At 37.3% G+C, this 19,314-nt stretch overlaps 1 protein-coding gene across 1 annotated transcript in view; it reads right to left on the reverse strand.

The window, feature by feature from the left end:
- Window positions 1-4,331: 4,331 nt before the first annotated feature.
- FAM81B (family with sequence similarity 81 member B) overlaps window positions 4,332-19,314 on the reverse strand; it is a 38,967-nt gene continuing 23,984 nt past the window's right edge. The window contains exons 5-9 of the mRNA XM_037012046.2: window positions 14,870-14,999; window positions 12,954-13,060; window positions 8,119-8,254; window positions 6,290-6,485; window positions 4,332-4,591 (exon numbers count right to left, since the gene is read on the reverse strand). Of these exons, the coding sequence (XP_036867941.2) occupies window positions 4,458-4,591; window positions 6,290-6,485; window positions 8,119-8,254; window positions 12,954-13,060; window positions 14,870-14,999 (703 nt within the window). The 3' untranslated portion in view covers window positions 4,332-4,457. The remainder of the gene's footprint in view (window positions 4,592-6,289; window positions 6,486-8,118; window positions 8,255-12,953; window positions 13,061-14,869; window positions 15,000-19,314) is intronic.

The raw sequence follows: 19,314 nt of genomic DNA on the forward strand, positions 1-19,314 counted from the left end.
TTATTTTATAATTTGAAGTTTTTACCTTTTTATCCCCTTCACCTGTTTTACCCCCGATGGTAACCAGCAGTCTGTCATCAGTATTTATGGGTCTATTTCTTTTTTGTTTGTTATCCCCATTTAAAGATGAGGAAAATAAGACTCTAAGAACACATCCAAAGTCACGCAGAGTGACTGGTAGCAGTGGTTTTAGACTCACGTCTGTCAGACCTCAGGACCCTGAAGACTTCTCAGCATAGCAGTTTGGATTATTTTTCAGTTGCTCAGTTTGTGTTTTTGGGACTGTAAAAAAGGACCTTGTTCATGACATACTGCTGAGCATATCAGTCATTCTTTTTACTCAAAACATTTATCACATGTGTGAATATCTTCTAAAAATGAAGAAGCAGAACTCTACCAAGGAACAAGGTTTATGGAAATTTAGTCTGTGAAGTTAGACATTTTTACCACTGAGTATTAAGGGAAAGATCTGAGAATAACAAACCTTTACCACAAATGTGTGTGATTCTAGTCTCCTGGAGAGGGAAATGCCAAGCTGGGTAGAGGCCAGACAGCCTGATATTTTCCTGGCAACAGTCCTGCTATTGTCAGGCAGCTGCATCTGGGGAGGTTCCCCCTGCCCACCAGGTGAAAGCTCACCCCAGGCGGGAGGTCTCTTGACTCTGATGGAGAAATAATTCTTGACCAGGTCAGACAAATGTAGCTGACTTCCACCTCTCCCAACCCCAAGCAAACTCTTCCTTCCTCACTCATAACTTCAATAACTACTTCTATGCTAAATCCTCAGTTTAGATCTTTCTCTTGTGCTCCAGATATCTCTCTCCCTAACCACTGGACATCTCCACTTGAATATCCCATAGATAGCTCAAAATCAGTTAAATTAAAACTGAGCTCTTTAGGCCCTCTCTCCTGCATCATCTCCCTCTTTTTCTATCCTCATTTGCTTTTCTCATTGTGTCTATAATTTATTCTCCACCCTACAACCAAAGGGAGCTCTCTAAAATGCAAATCTGATTATGTCACTCTCCTATTTAAAATCCTACAAAGGCTACTCTGGGACCTGAATATAAAGTTCAAGTTCCTCAGCATGAGTTATAAGGTCCCCTGTGATGACACCCCAATTCCCCTAACTTCTCTAGCCTTCCTTTTTACCAATCACCTCCCCATTCTCTCACCCTCCACCTCCATCTCCCACGTCATGCACTTTAGGTTCTGGCCTTATTGAACCTCTTAAAATTCCTGGCATGTGTTCCATTCCCTTGGGGTCCAGGCCTTTGCTTAGGCTGCTCCATCTACCTGAGCCACCACCTCTACCAGTCAAGCCCCTTTCCCTTGGCTAATGAACTTCAGAGGTCTCAGTTTCCTTCCAGAAGATGCCCCTGCCAGGTTCCTTGTGTCTATGCTTAATGCCTCTCCAGGTGCTTCCTTTACTTGCCTTTGTGTTTCCAAGTTTATTGTAGTCCTTTCCACCAGACTACAAGTTTCCTAAGGTTCAATATTGTATCCCCAGTGCCTAGTACATGAATGGGTGGAGACTGCAAAGATATAAAAGGAAATATCTCATCTAAGTTTGGAGACCTTCTTCATAAGGTTAAAAGCACAGGTATTGTGTGTGTGTGTGTGTGTGTGTGTGTGTGTGTGTGTGTGTGTGTGTAGAAGAGGAGAGGCTGCTGGTGTCCAGAGCACTCTGGGAATGCTAATTTTTTCACCTTGGGCCTTATTGCTCTCCTGGCCATCAGGTGATGTATTATATTAGCATATCCACCTCAGAGTGAAGCTGAGAAGGTATTTACCTGTGTAGCATAAGGTGAGGGATTTATACTTCATCTTCAATAAGGAAGCAAAATACTTTGAACATATTACCATTAGTCCTCAATATAAATAATTTCCTATGATTCCCCTCCCCACCACAAGAGCAGGTTTTGGTAAGAGGAAAGAAATGGCAGGAAATTCTGGGAGGCAGCAGGACCATTGGAATATCCAAGCCTGCTTAGATGGCATTTGTGCCTAAAGGGAGGACTTTCTGAGGTATTGTAACAAATGTTTCAAGTTCACAGAGTGGCTCTGGAAGATTCTATGATGCTCAAACATCTTCTGTATTTGTGGAGAGAGAAGTCTGACATTTCCCAAAGGATTAAGGGTCATTGTTTGATACAGAATAAAGTGCCATATTGAGCTTCTGTAGAGGATTGTTTATCCCTGTCATCTATTTAGATCCATGGCAAAATAAATACAAAGGTGGTGACGTTCGGGGCCCCACTGGGCCCCTGAGCTGAGGTGCATGTACTGTGAAACAGTGGCTCTTGAGCTCCAGGACCCCTCCCTCACATGAGCCCTAGCAATGTGTTTACAAGGTTGTTGTAAAATTGTAGAAGTAAAGCATTTTAAGTACAATGAGACCATTGTTAAAGATCACTGTCACTCCCACTTCTGTTGATGTCAGGTGCTCCTTAGTGGCTGTGGTTATCTTTGGATCCAGCTAAAGAGAAGTTGAGTTGGGGATCCATTTGGGGGATATATTTATGTTGTTCACAGTCACTTCTGTACAGAGTTTCATTGTCCTGAGGTAGCAGTTGCTTCCAGGAATAGTCCTACAATCTACTGTCTGACAGGACAGGACATCAACAAGTCAAAACTGTATAAACTTTAGGCCCTAGAAACCCTGGATCCACCTTCTCACTAGGCATCACTCTCAGGCCTTCCAGAGTCTGTCAGTCTGTAAACACCGCAGCTAGGGATTCTAAGCAAGAGATTGCTGGGAAAGGATCCTTTGATCCCTTGGCCTCTTGAATTACATTCAGTTCTACATGGTACTACCCTGTCAACACCACTGAGAGAGACTCATTAGGGAAAACTTTTGGGTTGATTCTGCACTGTTATTTCAACTACAGTTGGTTTAGGGTGTTTTGCTTATAAGATTTTACATCAGCATCTTTTTTTCCACCACTTGCTATATATTCTTGCTGCTTTTGCAGCTTTTTATAGAGTAAAAAATGGGTATGAGTGAGGTGACTTGGCCCCTGGTCTATATAAATTCCTTATTTAACACTTCCTACAACCTCTTAGTTAATACATTATAGAGTTACTCTTCCAGCCTAGTATTATATTTGTTGTGGTGGTGGTTTTTAAAAAATATTTTTACTGGAAACAAAATATCACCTTGTAATAATATAAAAGCAATAATAAATGCTTAATGTAGAAAAAAATCTTCATAATCCATTCTCCTAAGTTTGCTGTAAAATCGTACTTTTTTTTGCATGTAGTGTGATTATTCTGTTCAACTTATTTAAAAATATTTTTTTAATCACAAGTGGGATCATATCCATATTGCTTTGCAACTTGCTTTTTTTACCTAACAGTGTATCTTTAATATCTTTCTGTATTCTTTTTAAGGGCTAGATACCATTTTTTTGTCTGGTGATATCATTAATTCAGTTGATCAATTCCTTATATTTAGACTGTTTTCAGTATTTTTACTTTAACAAATAATGCTTTAATGAGCATTCTTTTTTATATATCTGTGCATACTTTGATATGTTTTTTTTCCCCTCTAGTGTAATTTTTAAGCTGTAGAATTCCAGGGTATGTACATTTAAAAATGGTAATAGGTATGTAGATTTACATGATACCTATTAGTGGTAATAGATTATGTACATTTAAAAATGGTTTTCTAATTGTCCTCTAATTATATTAATTTAGATACCAATAATGTTAAGAGTGCACATTTCTCTATACCCTTGCTAACCCAATATTATAAATCACTTTAATTTTTGTCAATCTAAACATTATAAGCTAAGGGTTCTTGATATATATTGAGTACAATGAATCAATATATTAAATATGCCTATGTTAGAATTGCTACAAATATTGGGATTACTGAAAAACAAAAGCCTCTCATCAGAGGTTGCAATTTGACAAGCCCAAGGTCTGTATCTGCCCCTCAGACATTCCCTTACAGTTTAAAAACTATTTTGAACTAGCTGCTAATGCTTATGGATGGTTTCATATAAAACCAGATTGTTGGTTTCTCTTGAAAAATGAAAATTTTGACACTTGGATTATATACATGCTAATAATGAACTCGAATTGCATAGTGACGTTCTTTTTGGACAGGTCTCCACTTTGCCACAGTTCCCACCATTCTTTAATGTATTATAATAGACCTATTTCACTCATTTATGTAAATTATGTAGGTTGCTCTCTTTTATTTGTAGGCAAATAAAAATATAAAAAGACAGGTATGTAAAAAAATTCCATAAGTTTTTCATTGATAAATGAAAGACATCATAAAGCTTCTTTCCTTTCTTGGGTTTTCTGGTACATTCATCTCTTTTAAAATGTGGTAAGAAATACAGAGATTTAGAAGCAGAAAACATCCCAGAGGTAATAATTTTCTTCTTCCCTTCTTTTACCAACAAACCACTCCATTGGCTGGTGAAACAGATGGCTGCAAAATTTTATACTTCCTGCAGTTCCACTAGCTCACGCTGTAATTTCTTTAGGTCTTTCTGTACTTTGTATTTCTCTAAATCCATCTTTGTCTTCTGTATTTGTTGGAGTGAATTGAGAGAGTCATGAATTGATCTAAATCCTAGAAGAGGGTATGAAAATAGGTATATTTAAACAATGTATTGGAACCTTTTTAAAAAATAAAGGTTGCTATTTGGTTCTGTAATGGATCATGGTTTAAATCAAAGCATATTAAATTCCATTAAGACCAGTCTAAAAATGTACAATAATCTATTTCTTATTTGTCTGGAAGATGCATTAGCAGTAATGTTTTTCAACTTGTATCTGGCCCCACTGTGAAATTTCAGGTAAGTTCTTCTCCTTCTCTTCCCCCCAAATAGATTGCATAGTGAAATAATTCTTTATTTCAAGAAATTTATAATATTTTCTTCTTTCTGTATACTTTGACAAGAGATATGGGTAATCTCTCGGTACCAATTGAAGGTAAAGACCACAGGTGAGTTTTTAAAACTTCTCTCAAAGTAACCTGTTTGAGGGACTTAAAGAGTGGCCACTGGCTGCTACCCCCAATGGCCCCCTCCGTCTCACACCCTGCCCCCCAAAACTTTGTATCTCTTTTATGCAAGCCTAGTCACTCATGGCCATAGACTTACCACAACTCAAGCTTCTTGGGTTGCAGCCCATCTTATTCACTGGGCCTTTCACACAGTCATTTCTTAACACATTTTTAATTTAAGCCATACAGGAGCAAACCATTAATTTGGAACCCTCCTTTGCTAGAACTCCCAGTTAGTAAAATATAGGAACATGTAGATTGCAAATTCTTCTTCAGCTCATCCTGGGGTTATACTAATGGAATGAATAAAATTAAACCTCTGGTAATTAAATAGAAAGCAGGGCCCTAAAGAAGGGCCAGTTAAGTTTGGGTCGTAATTCCTGGCCAGGTAATTTTTTGATTTGGTGGTGGGAGCTGGGGATAGGGGCAATGAGGGTTAGATTGCCTGGCAGCAAATTTTACTTATATGCTGGCAGCAAATTTTACTTACATGCTAGCAGCATCTGACAAAATGAGACCTTGATGTCTCCCCACAACACCTTCAAGGCATCTCTATGCAGGACCAAGCTTTGGTAGAATTTACAGTTTTTCTGAGAGCTAGAGGACAGAAAATGAATTGGGGCTTTCTCTAAAAAAGGAACCTGATTCCTGGTAATTCCCTCAGAATTGTGACTTGAGGCAGATGGCTTCTCCACAGCACCTATTCTGTGTGTGTCCTTCCCTTTGACAAATTAGATGAGCTTTTCAAATTAATCCTCTTTGATGTTAGCTCAGCTTGACACTGCTGCCATTAACCTCCTTAAGAAGAAAAACAGTCATTATACCGACTCTATTAATTCATCTCTTTCAAACTTTTAAAGGTCAGGTTTCCAGTCTGACATCTGTCCAGGCTCATTACCTGCACTTAGATGAGGGGCATTTTATTTAGGCTCCTAATTTCATGATAAACCCACAAGTCAGGTCTTGATGATCTCCAAGGACTTTCCAAGTCTAAAAATTCTATGATTCTGTGATCTTAGTAAGAAAACCTCACAGCAGAGGCAAGCAAGTGGCACTGCCAAATATGTGAATGAAGAAAGTGAACTTATGTACCTACCTGTCAGTGGTATATGGACATGGTATGGGATATTTAGGAAAGTTGGATTAAATTCAAAAGGATGTCAGTGATGACAAGACTGATTCTTGGGCATTAGCTCAAAGTAGAAAACTCCAATGAATTGGATAGGAAAGAACTGATATTCTTAGACAAAAGTAACTGCTCACCTGATTGATACTCATTCTGCATTTTCTCTAATTCACCCCAGATTTGCTTTTCCAGTTGGTTCATCTTTTTGGACAGTTTATTTTCTGTGTGCTTTACTTTGTTTAGTTCTGCTGTCTGTTTCTCTGTGTTAATGAAATGCTCTAATTTGCTTGAAAGCTGCAGTAATTTTTCTTCCATTTTATTTTCAGAATTTTCCTATAAAAGATAGCATGTGATAAAACTCTGCAGAGAAGAAAATCTATGTGGATTTGTATTCCAGTTTAGAGAATGTTTTTAACAAATTCACTTTTCCATGTTGAACATAAGAATTTCAACCAAGTTTCCTTTTACAAGTTCCTTTGCAAGCATCTTAAACTGTGTTCACAAGTGTAGGGTTAATCCCTTTGTTTTGTCCTTGTTTGTAGTTTCTGGCATTCCAGTTACGAGAGAAAAGAAAAGAAAGGGCTGTGTAATTGGAATTACAGTCTCCTTTTTAAAGAAAAGTAGTCAAAGAAGGTGTTTTAGATGCTGCTTAACCTGAGCTCCTTGGACATGCTCCTGTTAGGTGTTCATACCTCCTGAGCTTCATACATCCATGTGGAAAACACTTCAGCTAGAATAGTGATTTCCCACCCATGCTGTCCATTGGAATCACCTGGACCATCACAACACCTTCAAAATTTAATTTATCTGTGATGGAGCTCAAGAATTTGTGTGGTTTAGAAGGTCTCCAGGTGATTCTAAAGTGCATTGAGGTGGGGACTGCAGAAACTGCCTGAGGCTAATTGGCTTCTTTGCTACTTCTTCATACCTAACAGGGAATTTGGGTGCTGAAGTTAGTGACACTGGTTTGGCCCCCTTGGTTGTCCTCTCTTTGGGCCTGCCTGCCTGAGGAATGGTAGAGTCCAGTCTCCTGTCTTTGTCTTCCTCGTCATGTTAGGCTTCTGCTTCCAGGTCACCTGTTATCACATAGTTATGCTAGAACTGGTGGAGGCATCAGCCTAAATCTGGGTAGAAGAACCAGCAGGCCCACTTGGTTGCAGATCTGACTGTACAAACTTTAATAGCTTTATATGTGTTAAAACTATAATGTGCATCTCTCTCTTGGATTCCTGTCTCTGTCAGTCGTTTACAAACTTAGGTCAGGGTACACAGGCATTATTTACTGGGCTGCCTAAAGTCACTCTACCAAAGATACAGAAACATATTTGAATCACCTGCAAGGCTGGCCGCCACTGATGACGTGGATGGCTGCTCTCCCATTGGAGCGCAGTGGTGGGCCTGGCTGTGCTGTTTGGAGTAGGAGAAGGAAGCACTACAATGAGTAAGTTTACCTTATATCCTGGTAGTCTTACCCCAAAGCTGGGGTTTTCTCTACAAGGTCTGATCTGGAAAGAAAGTTTTGAAAAACTTTGATCTACTAATGGCTCTCTGGAGAGGTAAGACAGAACTTTGTCTTGCTGAAGGCAGACGTTTTCAGGCTCTACTGTATCTAAGCATCACCCAGGGAGCTTGCCTAGAAACACAGATTCCCAGGGGGCAGCCCCAGAGGGCCTGACGCCTCAGCTCTGGGTTGGGACCAGGAATCTGTATTAAAAACAAACTCTGTTTAGGTTATTCTGGTACAGGTAGAGCACATTCCGAGAAGTGTGGGTTCACAGAGTTGGGGAATAGCAAACAGGACCAGAAGGCAAGCCTCTGGATTCCTAGTCCAATGCAAAAAAAAAAAGGTTGTTTTGACACAGGTTACTATAAATGCCAAAGTGTGACTTTCAAGACCTTCACTCGTCGCTAACACCTAGATTATGACCATGCGCTGTTTCATTTTGTGAACGGTAGAACTCCTTACCAGTTTCTCCTGTAGGAGCTTCAGACACTGATTTATATGGCTGAGGTGGTCTTTTTCATATTTGATGAAGCGGTTTTCAGTCCATTTTTTATTGTTCTCAACTTCCTCACAAAGTTTAGTTGAAAGTGAATTAAATCTAAGAAGAAGAAGTAGTTTGTTCTATTATAATAACTAACTTTAAACATAAAACCAAAATTTAGTACTGAAGAAGTCTGCATGTTTTTCAGATGATGAGGCCCGGTGTGTCTAGTAAAAGCCCCTATGGGCTGCTGGGAGGTGTAAGGGAGCACTCTGGGTCCATGGCCCAAACTTTTGTTCATTCCAGTAGTAGGCAACACCTTTCTACATGCCCCAAAGTACATATGTACACAAAAATGTGTGTGTCATCCATGTGGATTTCTTCTCATCTCATAGTTTGTGTTGACGACATACTTTGACATGTCTTTTTGGTGGAGGGTATCTCTGTGGAGGAGTCGGCAAACTTTTTCTGTAAAGGGTCAGATAGTAAATATTTTAGGTTTTGTGGGCCATGTGGTATGTTGGACCACTCACTTCTGCAACCAGTCAGTGCTACCGTTGCAGTGGGGAGGCAGCCACAGGTGATATGAATAAGCAGGGCTTATTTATGAACAAATAAATGAGCATGCCTTTCTAATCTGTTTTTAATTTAAATTTTATATAATATTCACATGTTCTGAAATACATTTTTTTATTTAAAAAAGAACTCTAGAGAGTGTGAAAACCATCCTTAGCTGTGGACAGATTCGGCTAAAGTGGTAGTTTGCTGAAACCCTGCTCCACAAGGGCAACTATGAGGCTGGCAGAGGAGCTGGACCAGAAGGACCTGCACTGTCTAGTTAGGGAGAGAAAAGTCAGAGGTAGGGAGTGGGGGAAGGGAGAAGGAAGAGAGCCCTCCCCAAAACTTTGGGAGAATAGAGTGTCCAAGGGAGACACCCCTTGGGTATTGTTTCTGTCTCAGGTGAAATCTTCCATAAAGTCCCCATTTGTTACCAATAGGTCTCTGTGAGTGGATTCTTTGGGGGAGGTCCTAATGAGGTGCTGAGTTTACTCATGTGGGGCAAAAACAAATAGGCAAAGTATAGGAAGATACTTCTAACACCAAGATGATAAACCAAAGAAGTATTTAATAACAGAGTGAGTGAAAGATTTTTTTAAATGGAAATGGGTATTATTACAGAGATTAAAAGGACTAGAATCATCTTTCATCAATTTGAAAAGTCACTGTAGAATGACTGAAATTTTTAAGCAGAAAGGGGAAGCCATATTTGGAATGACAGAAGAGGTAGGACAAGGGGTGGAGACTGGTAACTGGTTTCTGAATATGTTTGCATGTGACTTGCTTATTGTAAGATGCGATTGCAAATTCTCTTTTAGAATAGGCAAAATATTAGATTGGCAGGAACAACACATTTATTATGTAAAATATTCGACTACCTTACAATGTGTGAGTGTTTTGAAATAACAGCTGCTTTATATTTTCAGGAAAAGTATGCAGATAATTTAGTTTGTGATACTTACCATTGGAAATTGCTTAAGACATGTTGGACATATACTGCGGGTATATGCCTCTCTAGCTCTCCTGAAAAAATGTTTGGACTATTAACTGGAAAAGACAAATAAATACATGAGGCCATTTCCATTTTTATTTAGATCAAGGGGCATTTAGTAATGTATGGAGACATTTTTATTGTCACAAATGGGAGGTGCTACTGACATGTAGTGGGTAGAGGCGAGAAATGCTGTGAAATATCCTTGTAAGGAACATGATAGTTCCATCACAAAGAACTATCCAGCCAAAATACCAATAATGCCCAGGTTGAGAAACCTGTATTTAGATGAAGTCAAGGAATCGGAAAAGTTAGTTTTCTAATAGTTACGTTAGTTGGAGTATAATAGCTAAATTCTGATCTTCATCTCTCAGAATTACAACATTTTTTGGTAGAGGTTTTTTTCACATAGAAAGCATGCCTTGATTCAGTTGAAGCATACCTTCAACAGCGAAGAAGATGAAGTTGATCCCTCTTCCTGTTCTTAATCTACCCGTGATTCCCTAACAGCTGTGCTACTGGCTAACAGCTATGGGAGCTCGGACAAAAAGCCCCCCAATTGATACATGAACAACCTCATTTCAGCCAGCTGTTTTCTGTGTCTGGAACACTATTCCTTAGAATATATGGTGGCTTCTGCCCTCGTTTTATTCTGATATATATTCAAGCATCACTTTATCACAGAAATTGTTTTTTTTTTTAATTGACTACACTTAAAAAAAAAAAACCCTCTTTTCCCTACCTGACACACACTATTTATTCCCTTACCCTATTTAATTTTTCTCCAAAATGCTAATCGCCATGTGATATATACTAATTGTGTGCTGTCTCCTCCACTAGAACCTAAGGTCCATACAAAGGTTTTGTGCTGTTGTGGCTGTGAACAATACCAGAAATATAGAAAGTGTTCAATAAATAGTTGTTTAATAAATGAATGAATGATTCTTTCTCAATACCTTTTTTCAGGGCTATTCACTAATAAATCATGGACTTGTCAAGATATTTAGAGATCTAATATTCAATTTTCATCTCCCCTTCACTGTCTCTGGTGGAATATTAATAGTGATGGTTAAGCAGAGCAGTAAATCTCCAGGTAACCAAGAGGTAGCTTTACAATTAAGAATCCAGCCTTCAGTGTTCACCTTTACTGTGTAAATGAATGAGAGCATTTACTCTCATCACTGATATAATATTAACATCCCTCTGAAAACCAAAGATCCACTGCATGTGCCCAAGTAATATCTCTAGACGGGCATATCAGTAGTGAAATTCTAAAATTAAAATAAAGCCATACAAAATGAATTGCTGCTTATGATCCTTTTATTGCCTGCAATTGGAGACTCACTGTTCTGGTAATAAAGTCAGACTGTCTATTAATAGTTTAGTAAGATATGAAAGCATTTTTTAAAAAGCGTTCTCCTCAAAAGATAAAAAGGATAAACTAAAATAAAGGTATATATAAATCTTTGTCTTTCCTTAGACTTTTTCCTAATGAACATGATTTTTCATGTAAAAATTACTTTTCTGTTAATAGTAGAGCTTATAGTGAAAATCTCAATAAAATGAATTTGTTTGGGATGATATTCACATTTTAATACCCAAATCCTCTATTCCAGTGATTATAGGAGTATTTCCATAAGATGTAGATAGGTATAAATAGGTAAGTAGGTAGATGGATGAATGGATACTTTTTCTTTCTTTTTTCCAAAACACAAAAAGCAGACTTTCTAGTTATAGCCAGAGACCTCACTGGGATAATGTGAGATACTTTTGTATTATTAGTACACATGGTGTGGGGAGGTCACGGGGAAGACAATGTTGCACAGAGAAGACAAGTAGTGAATCTGTGGTATCTTACTATACTGATGGACAGTGACTTCCATGGGGTATGATGGGGGGGACTTGATAATATGGTTGAATGTAGTAACCACAATGTTTTTCATGTGAAACCTTCATAAGAGTATATATCAATGACAACTTAATAAAAAAATAAAATGTACCAATCCAAAAAAATAAATAAAATAAAATAGAGCAGTTAGCCCAAGTCTCAAACATTTCATTTTCCCCCTCTTCTCTGTTTGCTAATGTACTTCATCCATTTAAGTCAGTGTTCACTTTCCAAATTAGGAATTCCCTTTCTTCCACAATAAAATAAATTCTTAAACTGCACTTCTAGAGAGAGTTTATTTTTTCTATTTCTCCTTTGTACAGTTTTCTTGATCTTAATTGTAAGATAAAGGGATTAATCAAACACCACACAGATACTTACTGAACATCGTCATTGTGCTAGAACTTAACCTAGATTATGCTTCTTTAGAGTATGAAGAAAGTGGGTATTTTCTGTTTACTCAGGACACTTACTTCTCCATGTTGTAGTGATGACTACTGTTTTTCACCGGTTTCTAGGACACATTTCTCAATTTAACATCTCCGAAATGAGAGGTGTCTTAAAATGATGGTGTGCTAATGGTTTAATTGTTAGCTTCATGTCTTAGAGGTATAAAAACATGGTATACTTTATAGTCAATGGTACTTAGTTTTAATGAAATACAGTAGAGAAAGGGGAAAATGGAGAAACAGAGTATATTCAGAATACTGGGTTTGACCAGGGTATTAAACCCAAGTGATGTGGGACAGAGGAAAAAGAACAAGAGTAGAAGGGGCATATGGTAGTATTAAGTGACTAGAATTTTCCTTCGCTGCACCATGCTCCCAGGAAATGAAGGTCATTTAAACGAGAAAAGAGGATTTGAGAATAAGGAGGCTGGTATATTTGAATGTTTGTGGAGTCTTTCTTCCTTTAACTGTTTCCTCTATTGCGTAGGGAAAATCTCTATCTAAGATGCAGTAGAGAACAGCCTTTCCAAAGGGACAATGTAAAGGAGCAAGTACAGGAGCCGAGAGGAAGTCTTAAAAGCTTGTAAATGAAAGTTATTTTAAAAATTACTTGACAGTCTTGTGGAATCAATATATGTTCAATAGTGTGTTACATTGCAGTATTTTAACATACAATTGATGGAAAGGTCAGGCTGATTATCAATTTATTTGAGATATTATATAAACAAAGAAAATAAATTCATATTCCTATTTCTTGTTTTATTATGAATATTGTGTAAGTTACTTTAGAATACTTTGTCCAGCACTTTGGTGCTTATTTCTTGGCCAAGTTCAAATTCCTGGGATAAGTTTTTACTTAATGCTGATGCTTTCAGAGGAAAAACCTTTTGGAATATATTTAGCAGAATTAAAAGTCTTCCATTCACTTACTTGAACTCCAAAAGGTTCATTTGGTGGTGATAATCCCCCTGGACCATCTTTAAATTTGAGGTTTGCTCAGAACTGGAAGTTTCTATCTTCCCTAAGAGCTGCATTACCTAATGAAAATGCAAAAGGGAGCTTTTGTGTGTGTGTGAACAAAACCAGCAGCACTTACATTAATTATACCTTATTCCTAAAGGAGCCAGGAAATAGACTTGAGTCTAAACCACATTTGCATTTGAAAATGTTTATTTTTGCAAAGAAATGATTCAACAGTTATAGAGCTATCTTCAGGGAAAGAATAACAGGAAAATGTTCCATTCTACTACCTATATTCTTTGATTATAGGCTACCTCATGATATAACAAAAACATACTATTGATATTTGTTTGCTTATCAAATCATTAATTTCAAATGTGTATTTTTTTTTTTTACTTGCTGTCTCTCCAGTTGCAGTGTAAGCCAATTTATCCTCAGCCCACATTAGGTGACTATTGGTAAATGCTTACCAAATACTTACTGAATAAATGTTTAAATACACAATTAGGTTCCAAGAGAAACATACATGAGTGGCCTAAGATTAGGCCTCAGGAATTTCCAGGTTGGATTCTGACATGAACACAGTGAATCCCAAATGAAATGACTTAAGTCATGTAAAGATAGGACAAAACAAGTTCCAATTCTGGAAGTTAGGGTAATATTGCCTTCCACATTGCCAGAAACATTGAGGAAATTCCTTTAGATAAAAGGATGGGTTGAAAAATCAATGCAGAACTGCAGTACATAATCATGCCTGTCACACTAATCACTGTAAAGAGGAATGAAACTACATGATTGTCTCATGTAGCCAAACAGAATTCAACATCTTGAAATAGATGGTCATATGGAAGAAAATGGCATTTAACAAAATTTAAGTTTTCTTAGAAAAGAAAAGTGAATAATAGGTTTGTATAGATAAACATTGGGTGGGCAACCAATAGCACATGAGTGACTATCTATGGGATATACTCTTAAAGGCATAATTATTAACAATGAAATAATAGGCAAGTACATGCCTGGCAAAACCAAAGGACAAGGAAGCCAGTTCAGCAATATTATTAGATAAAATGTTACTCAAGACAAAATGGTTAAATGGGACAAATATGGCCAATTTTATAGATGAGGAGTAGAATCCACAATGAAAAATGGTTTTGAACTTTTTATTTACTGTATATATTGAACTAAAAAGCAGTAGCTGTAGAATTACACAGCTAAACAAACAGAGATGACATACTAGTAATTCTAAATGACTGATCCTTCACTGGTTGAATAAGGAAAATGTAAATAAGGATATAGGATGATATGAAAAATATAGTTCATTTAATAGATTAACATACCAAACAATCTAACTTGGAAGCAGCACACATTTCTTGCCACTGCTCACTAAACATTTGCAACAATGAAGTACACATGTAACTGTAAAGAAATTCTCAGATTCCAAAAAAAACCCAGGTAGAGATGGCCTTTAAAATCCAGGCCAATGGATTTTGTAAGAGACATAACCCATTGCAGGGCTGTACCATGATGAACTTACACTAATGTTGGACCTTTTATAATAATAGCTTTGGTGGGAACTCCTTTGCTTATGATCTCCAGTCCCGCAGTGGCTGAGGGGAGCCCGGACACTAAGGAGCTAAGGGCAGCAGTACATCTCCCAGCATGTGCTTGCAGTGGGTGGCTCTGTTGGGACACAGGAGCCGTTCTTTAAATATTGGTTGATTGAACTGAGTACTCATCATGTATATTCGTGAGTGTCATAATTAAAAACCTTTGTTAAAAAAGAGTTTTTTAAGTAATTGGCACTTGAATGGGCATCTGATAGGCTATAAGGACCTTAACTTCTGGTAGTAACATATAATGTAAGAGTTGTAAATATTTTCAGTTACCTTCATATCCAAGTTCTTAGAAATACTTTCTAGGGCAGACATGAGTTCTTGAATTGTTTTTTCAATTCTCCGGTTCTCATTCCTGATGAGGTAAATGTCTCCAGAAAGCTTCACAATGCTGGAATCACACCTAGTGGCAAGGTGAAAATTGGGTGTAAGATCAATAGGCTCAAACATTTCTAATACCACTGTAAGATCTGTGCATTCATGGGATGGCAAAAGTTCTAAAGTTCTTTGAATAGTTGGTGGATATAGGAGCATATATAAGAATCTCCTTCATTTTCTTCTTTTCCTGATGAGAGAGAAGCCAGGTTGGGCAATGATAATTGGTCCAAATCAAAGCACTAAGTTGGAGTTGATGAAATAGGGGGAAATTTAAGATTTTCAGCCACATGTATTAACTCAGTCAGGAGTTCCAACAGATTTTGAGGTTTTGGGAATACTCGCTGCTGCCTATGGTTAGGCAAATTGAAATTTTTTCATCTTCTGTATTGTGTTCTACATCCACTTTCCTTCCTTTAGCCTCTTAATTTGGCTACAAGATTGGTGATTCTTGTATGGCTAGAGAAAGTGTCCCAGCCCACCAAAGTCCCAACCCAGCTATAAAAAACAATTTTGCTCCTCTTAGCCCCAAACAAAACTCCTGCTCCTTGAGTGGTCTTAGTAGGGTGTTGTCTTATATTAGGACAACAGCAATTTGCACTAACATGTGAATGAAGCTTTGGTGCATAAGGTTTTGTTTGGTATTTAAGGAAGGAACTCCAGTGAAATGGGATTGAAGTTGAAGATTAACTATCTTCCCAGTATGTCAGGGAAGCCCACCCCACTACCACCACTCATAGGCTCTCTTTGGAGAGAGCAGGTTATTTACTGTATTATCAATTTCAACATACACATATATGCATGAAAGATAGGATGGAGAGCACTGGAAGGTAATATGATTTGCATCTAAGTTTTCATAGATCACTTTGAAGTTTGTCATTTTATGAAATAACTGTTCTGCCTGTCATCAAAAACTATGTATTAGGAACCTCATTTTCATGTTGTCATGTTGAGTGCTATAAATATTGTTTGTTTTATAACTGTCAACATTTTGTAGGATCCAGAAATGAATTTCTTAAGATTTTTGGTACCAAAGTTGAACCAAAAGTGAGTTAAGATGGCAAATTTGCCTGAGAAATACCTTGAAGGGATACCAGGTGACAGAATGTTGGGTGGGGAGACTGCTGGGAGGAAAAATTATGAATTAACCTGATAAAAAATGAGAGCCAGAAGGTATGCAGCAAAACCATCAGTGAAAGCCATTCCATCTGTATGTATAAACTGGTGATGTCACAGCAATCGCTATAGTTGGTTAGTTAGAATACTCTGAGTCCACACTGAGACCCCCAAGAGACTACACAGGGGTAGTTGCTGCTATCACCGCTTCCTGACACCTCTCACCCAACTCCCACCTGGTTCCCACCCTCAAGACAGCTGGTCTGTGCATTGTAGGCTAGTAGTTAAGAATTTGGTCTCCACTCTGTAGCATCTCACTACGCTAATGGACACGGACTTCAGGGGAGGGCAGGGTGCATGATAATAAAGGGGTGTATGTTGAAACCACATGTTGCTCATGTGAAACCTTCATAAGATTGTATATCAATGATATCTTTATTAAAAAAAAAATTTTGGTCTCTACTGTCAGATCCACCAGGCTTTTCATCTCGCTTTTGCTGTTCCTAGGTTTGTAAGAAGTTTCTTGCATATGTGTTTCAGTTTTCCTTATCTGAGAAAGAGGTAATCACTGTGTGTAGCTGCATAACGTGTCCACCACACAACTCCAGGGTATGCCAGACACATGGGCAACACGTGAATAGTGTTTCCCAGAGTGCTGCATGTTCAACCTTCAGAAGCGAAAGTGGCTATCCTGAGAAATGTTACTTTATAGGGCTACTTAAGGATAAAAGGAGGTAGTGAACACAAAGCACTTAGCCGGTACCTGCCACAGAGGAAGCATCCACACAAGATCAGCAGCTACTATGTATTTACTCGGCCTGAGAGTTGCCTCCTATTCATTTACAACTCCCCTCACCATGCCACCAGCCTGACCACACCCTTTCGAGGATTGGTGGCAAAGAGAACTCTGTATTTCAAAAGGAAGTTTCTCTTTCTTCATTCTTCCGACTGATTTTATTGTATCTGTTATAGTAACACACGCACATTGTGAAATATGTACACAGATGCAAAAACGATCAAAGAGAATTAACATCATCCCAAATCTTACTGTTCAGAAATAATCATTGTTACTATTTGGTTATTATTCCTTTTACCATTATAATATATATGCATATTACACATATATACACATTTATATAAATATATATATGTATGTTTTTATTTACATATGCACACACAGAAAGATAGAAATAAAAATAATTTTAGAATATTTGGATTATTTATGCCAATTTTGGTTAAAAATATTACACTGAATTTTAATTTAACCTAAGGAAAGGTAACTAGTGAAAATGAAGAAATTGCTGAACTTCAGATATATTTGTGTTATAAAAAGCTATCATAAATTGGAATCATTATACTTTTATAACTACAATTTCAAGTTTAGATATTTATTGACCATATGTCAGAAAATGAGAAAATGAGTTACATGCTTGCTTTTTCAATAGTTTTTTAATATTTTGCTATTTTTTAAATGTCAAATTTTATGACATTTACAGTGTTCTGTAACTAGATTTCCCACTGTTATTTAATCTTCATTCTATATTTAAATTCTGTGTTACTAGACAGTCCTTTAAAGTTAAAATTTCTTTTCTGAGATCCATTTTTAAATGTACTCCTTGACTGGTCAGATTTTGTCATCCAGATTTCTAGATTTCAAAAAGCAAGGACTCATGAGCAATAGAATCTTCAAGTTCTTGGGTACTTGAGAATGCCTGTCCATTCCTTACTTACATTGAAAGGTAACTGGGTAATGATAACATTATTGGGTCACTTTTTCTTCTGTTCAGAACATGGTAAACATTGCTCCATTCTTTTTTGGCAATGGTTGAGGAAGAGAAGTCTAAGGTAACTACATTTTTTCCTTTTATGTGATCTGTTTTGTCTGCTTGGTTGTTAAATGATTCTTTATTCTTGATGTTCACTAACTTCAACCAGGGTATCTTGATTTAATTGTTCTTATCATTTTTTTCTGAGGTCATATTTTTCTCTTTTGATCTAAAGTCTCAAATCTGTGTTTCAAAAAACCAACTTCTCTTACACCCAGAATTTTTTTTTTTCCTGAGGAATTTGTTCTGCTTCTTCAGGAGTTCCTATTAGGTCTATGTTGAATGAGTTTTATTTGTCTGCCATATGTATCATTTCTCTACAATCATCTTTATATTGAAAAAGCATTTTCTTTTCATTTTTTATGTCTTTCTCATGCTTGTTTTTTTAAAAGAAATTACTATTTTTAGTTGTATTTATTCTGTTTGTGAGTTTTCTAAAGTAGATTTAATCTTTACAATATTATAATTTTTTTCTTTCATCTTATACCTGAACAATTCCAGTTTATCTATCTCCTTTTGTTATCTGATAATCTCTTTTTGGGGGGGAACCCTTTTACCTCTTATTTTTAAAATTAAATTTTATCAAAGTAAAAACATTGCTAAAGTTTAGAAGTCAATAAAAATTAAAAGGCTAATAACAAGCTATAGTGGTTCCTTGCTTTGCCTCTCCCTACTTCTCTCAGTTCCACTCCCTAGAGATAAGTGCCTGCCTATCCCACAGTTTCAGAGGTTCCTGGTGCAGCCAACTCCTAAGGCTTTGAAAGAATTCTGTGGTGTAAAGTGAGTCATTCTCAGCTTATCCCACAGCTTCAGAATTGGTTTTATTATGTCTAAGTCAGTTTCCACGTGTCCATCTGCTATCTAGTTTCCAAGGTTTCTAAGCTGATATCTTCTGTTTTGGTAGGTATATTTTAAGAGGAAAAGTATATTACTTGTTTAAAGGGGCATTTGGAAGGAGCAAAATTACATGTGAGTATTCAGTCAGCAATCTTCTTCTGTCTGTTTCTTTTGCTCTTAATCTCTTTGAAATCAGGAGAAACTTTGGTTTGAACACTTCCTGTGTCTTTCTGGGTAATTCCTCTCATGAGGTATGTTCATCAGCCTATGTCTCTGTCTATCCATCCATCTATCCGTCCACCCACTGATGGATAGTCGTGGCAGTGATTTCTGTGTACACACTCTACTCTTCCAAACCACATTCTTTCTTTGAATGATTCTGCCTACCTGCAGTTCACTGAATGTTTGCTTCATGGGGTGTAGACACATCTGCTATTCAGGCTTATAGCATCAAATCTGTTATTTCCTCAGGCCTCGTGGGGCGGGCATATCTCCCCATTTTCTCTTCAAAAATCAGATTGATGTATCTCACAAGCAAATCATTATGTCCTAGATTTTCTGTTG

This window comes from Manis javanica, chromosome 1, assembly GCF_040802235.1.
Source record: "Manis javanica isolate MJ-LG chromosome 1, MJ_LKY, whole genome shotgun sequence".
NCBI classification, from domain to species: domain Eukaryota; kingdom Metazoa; phylum Chordata; class Mammalia; order Pholidota; family Manidae; genus Manis; species Manis javanica.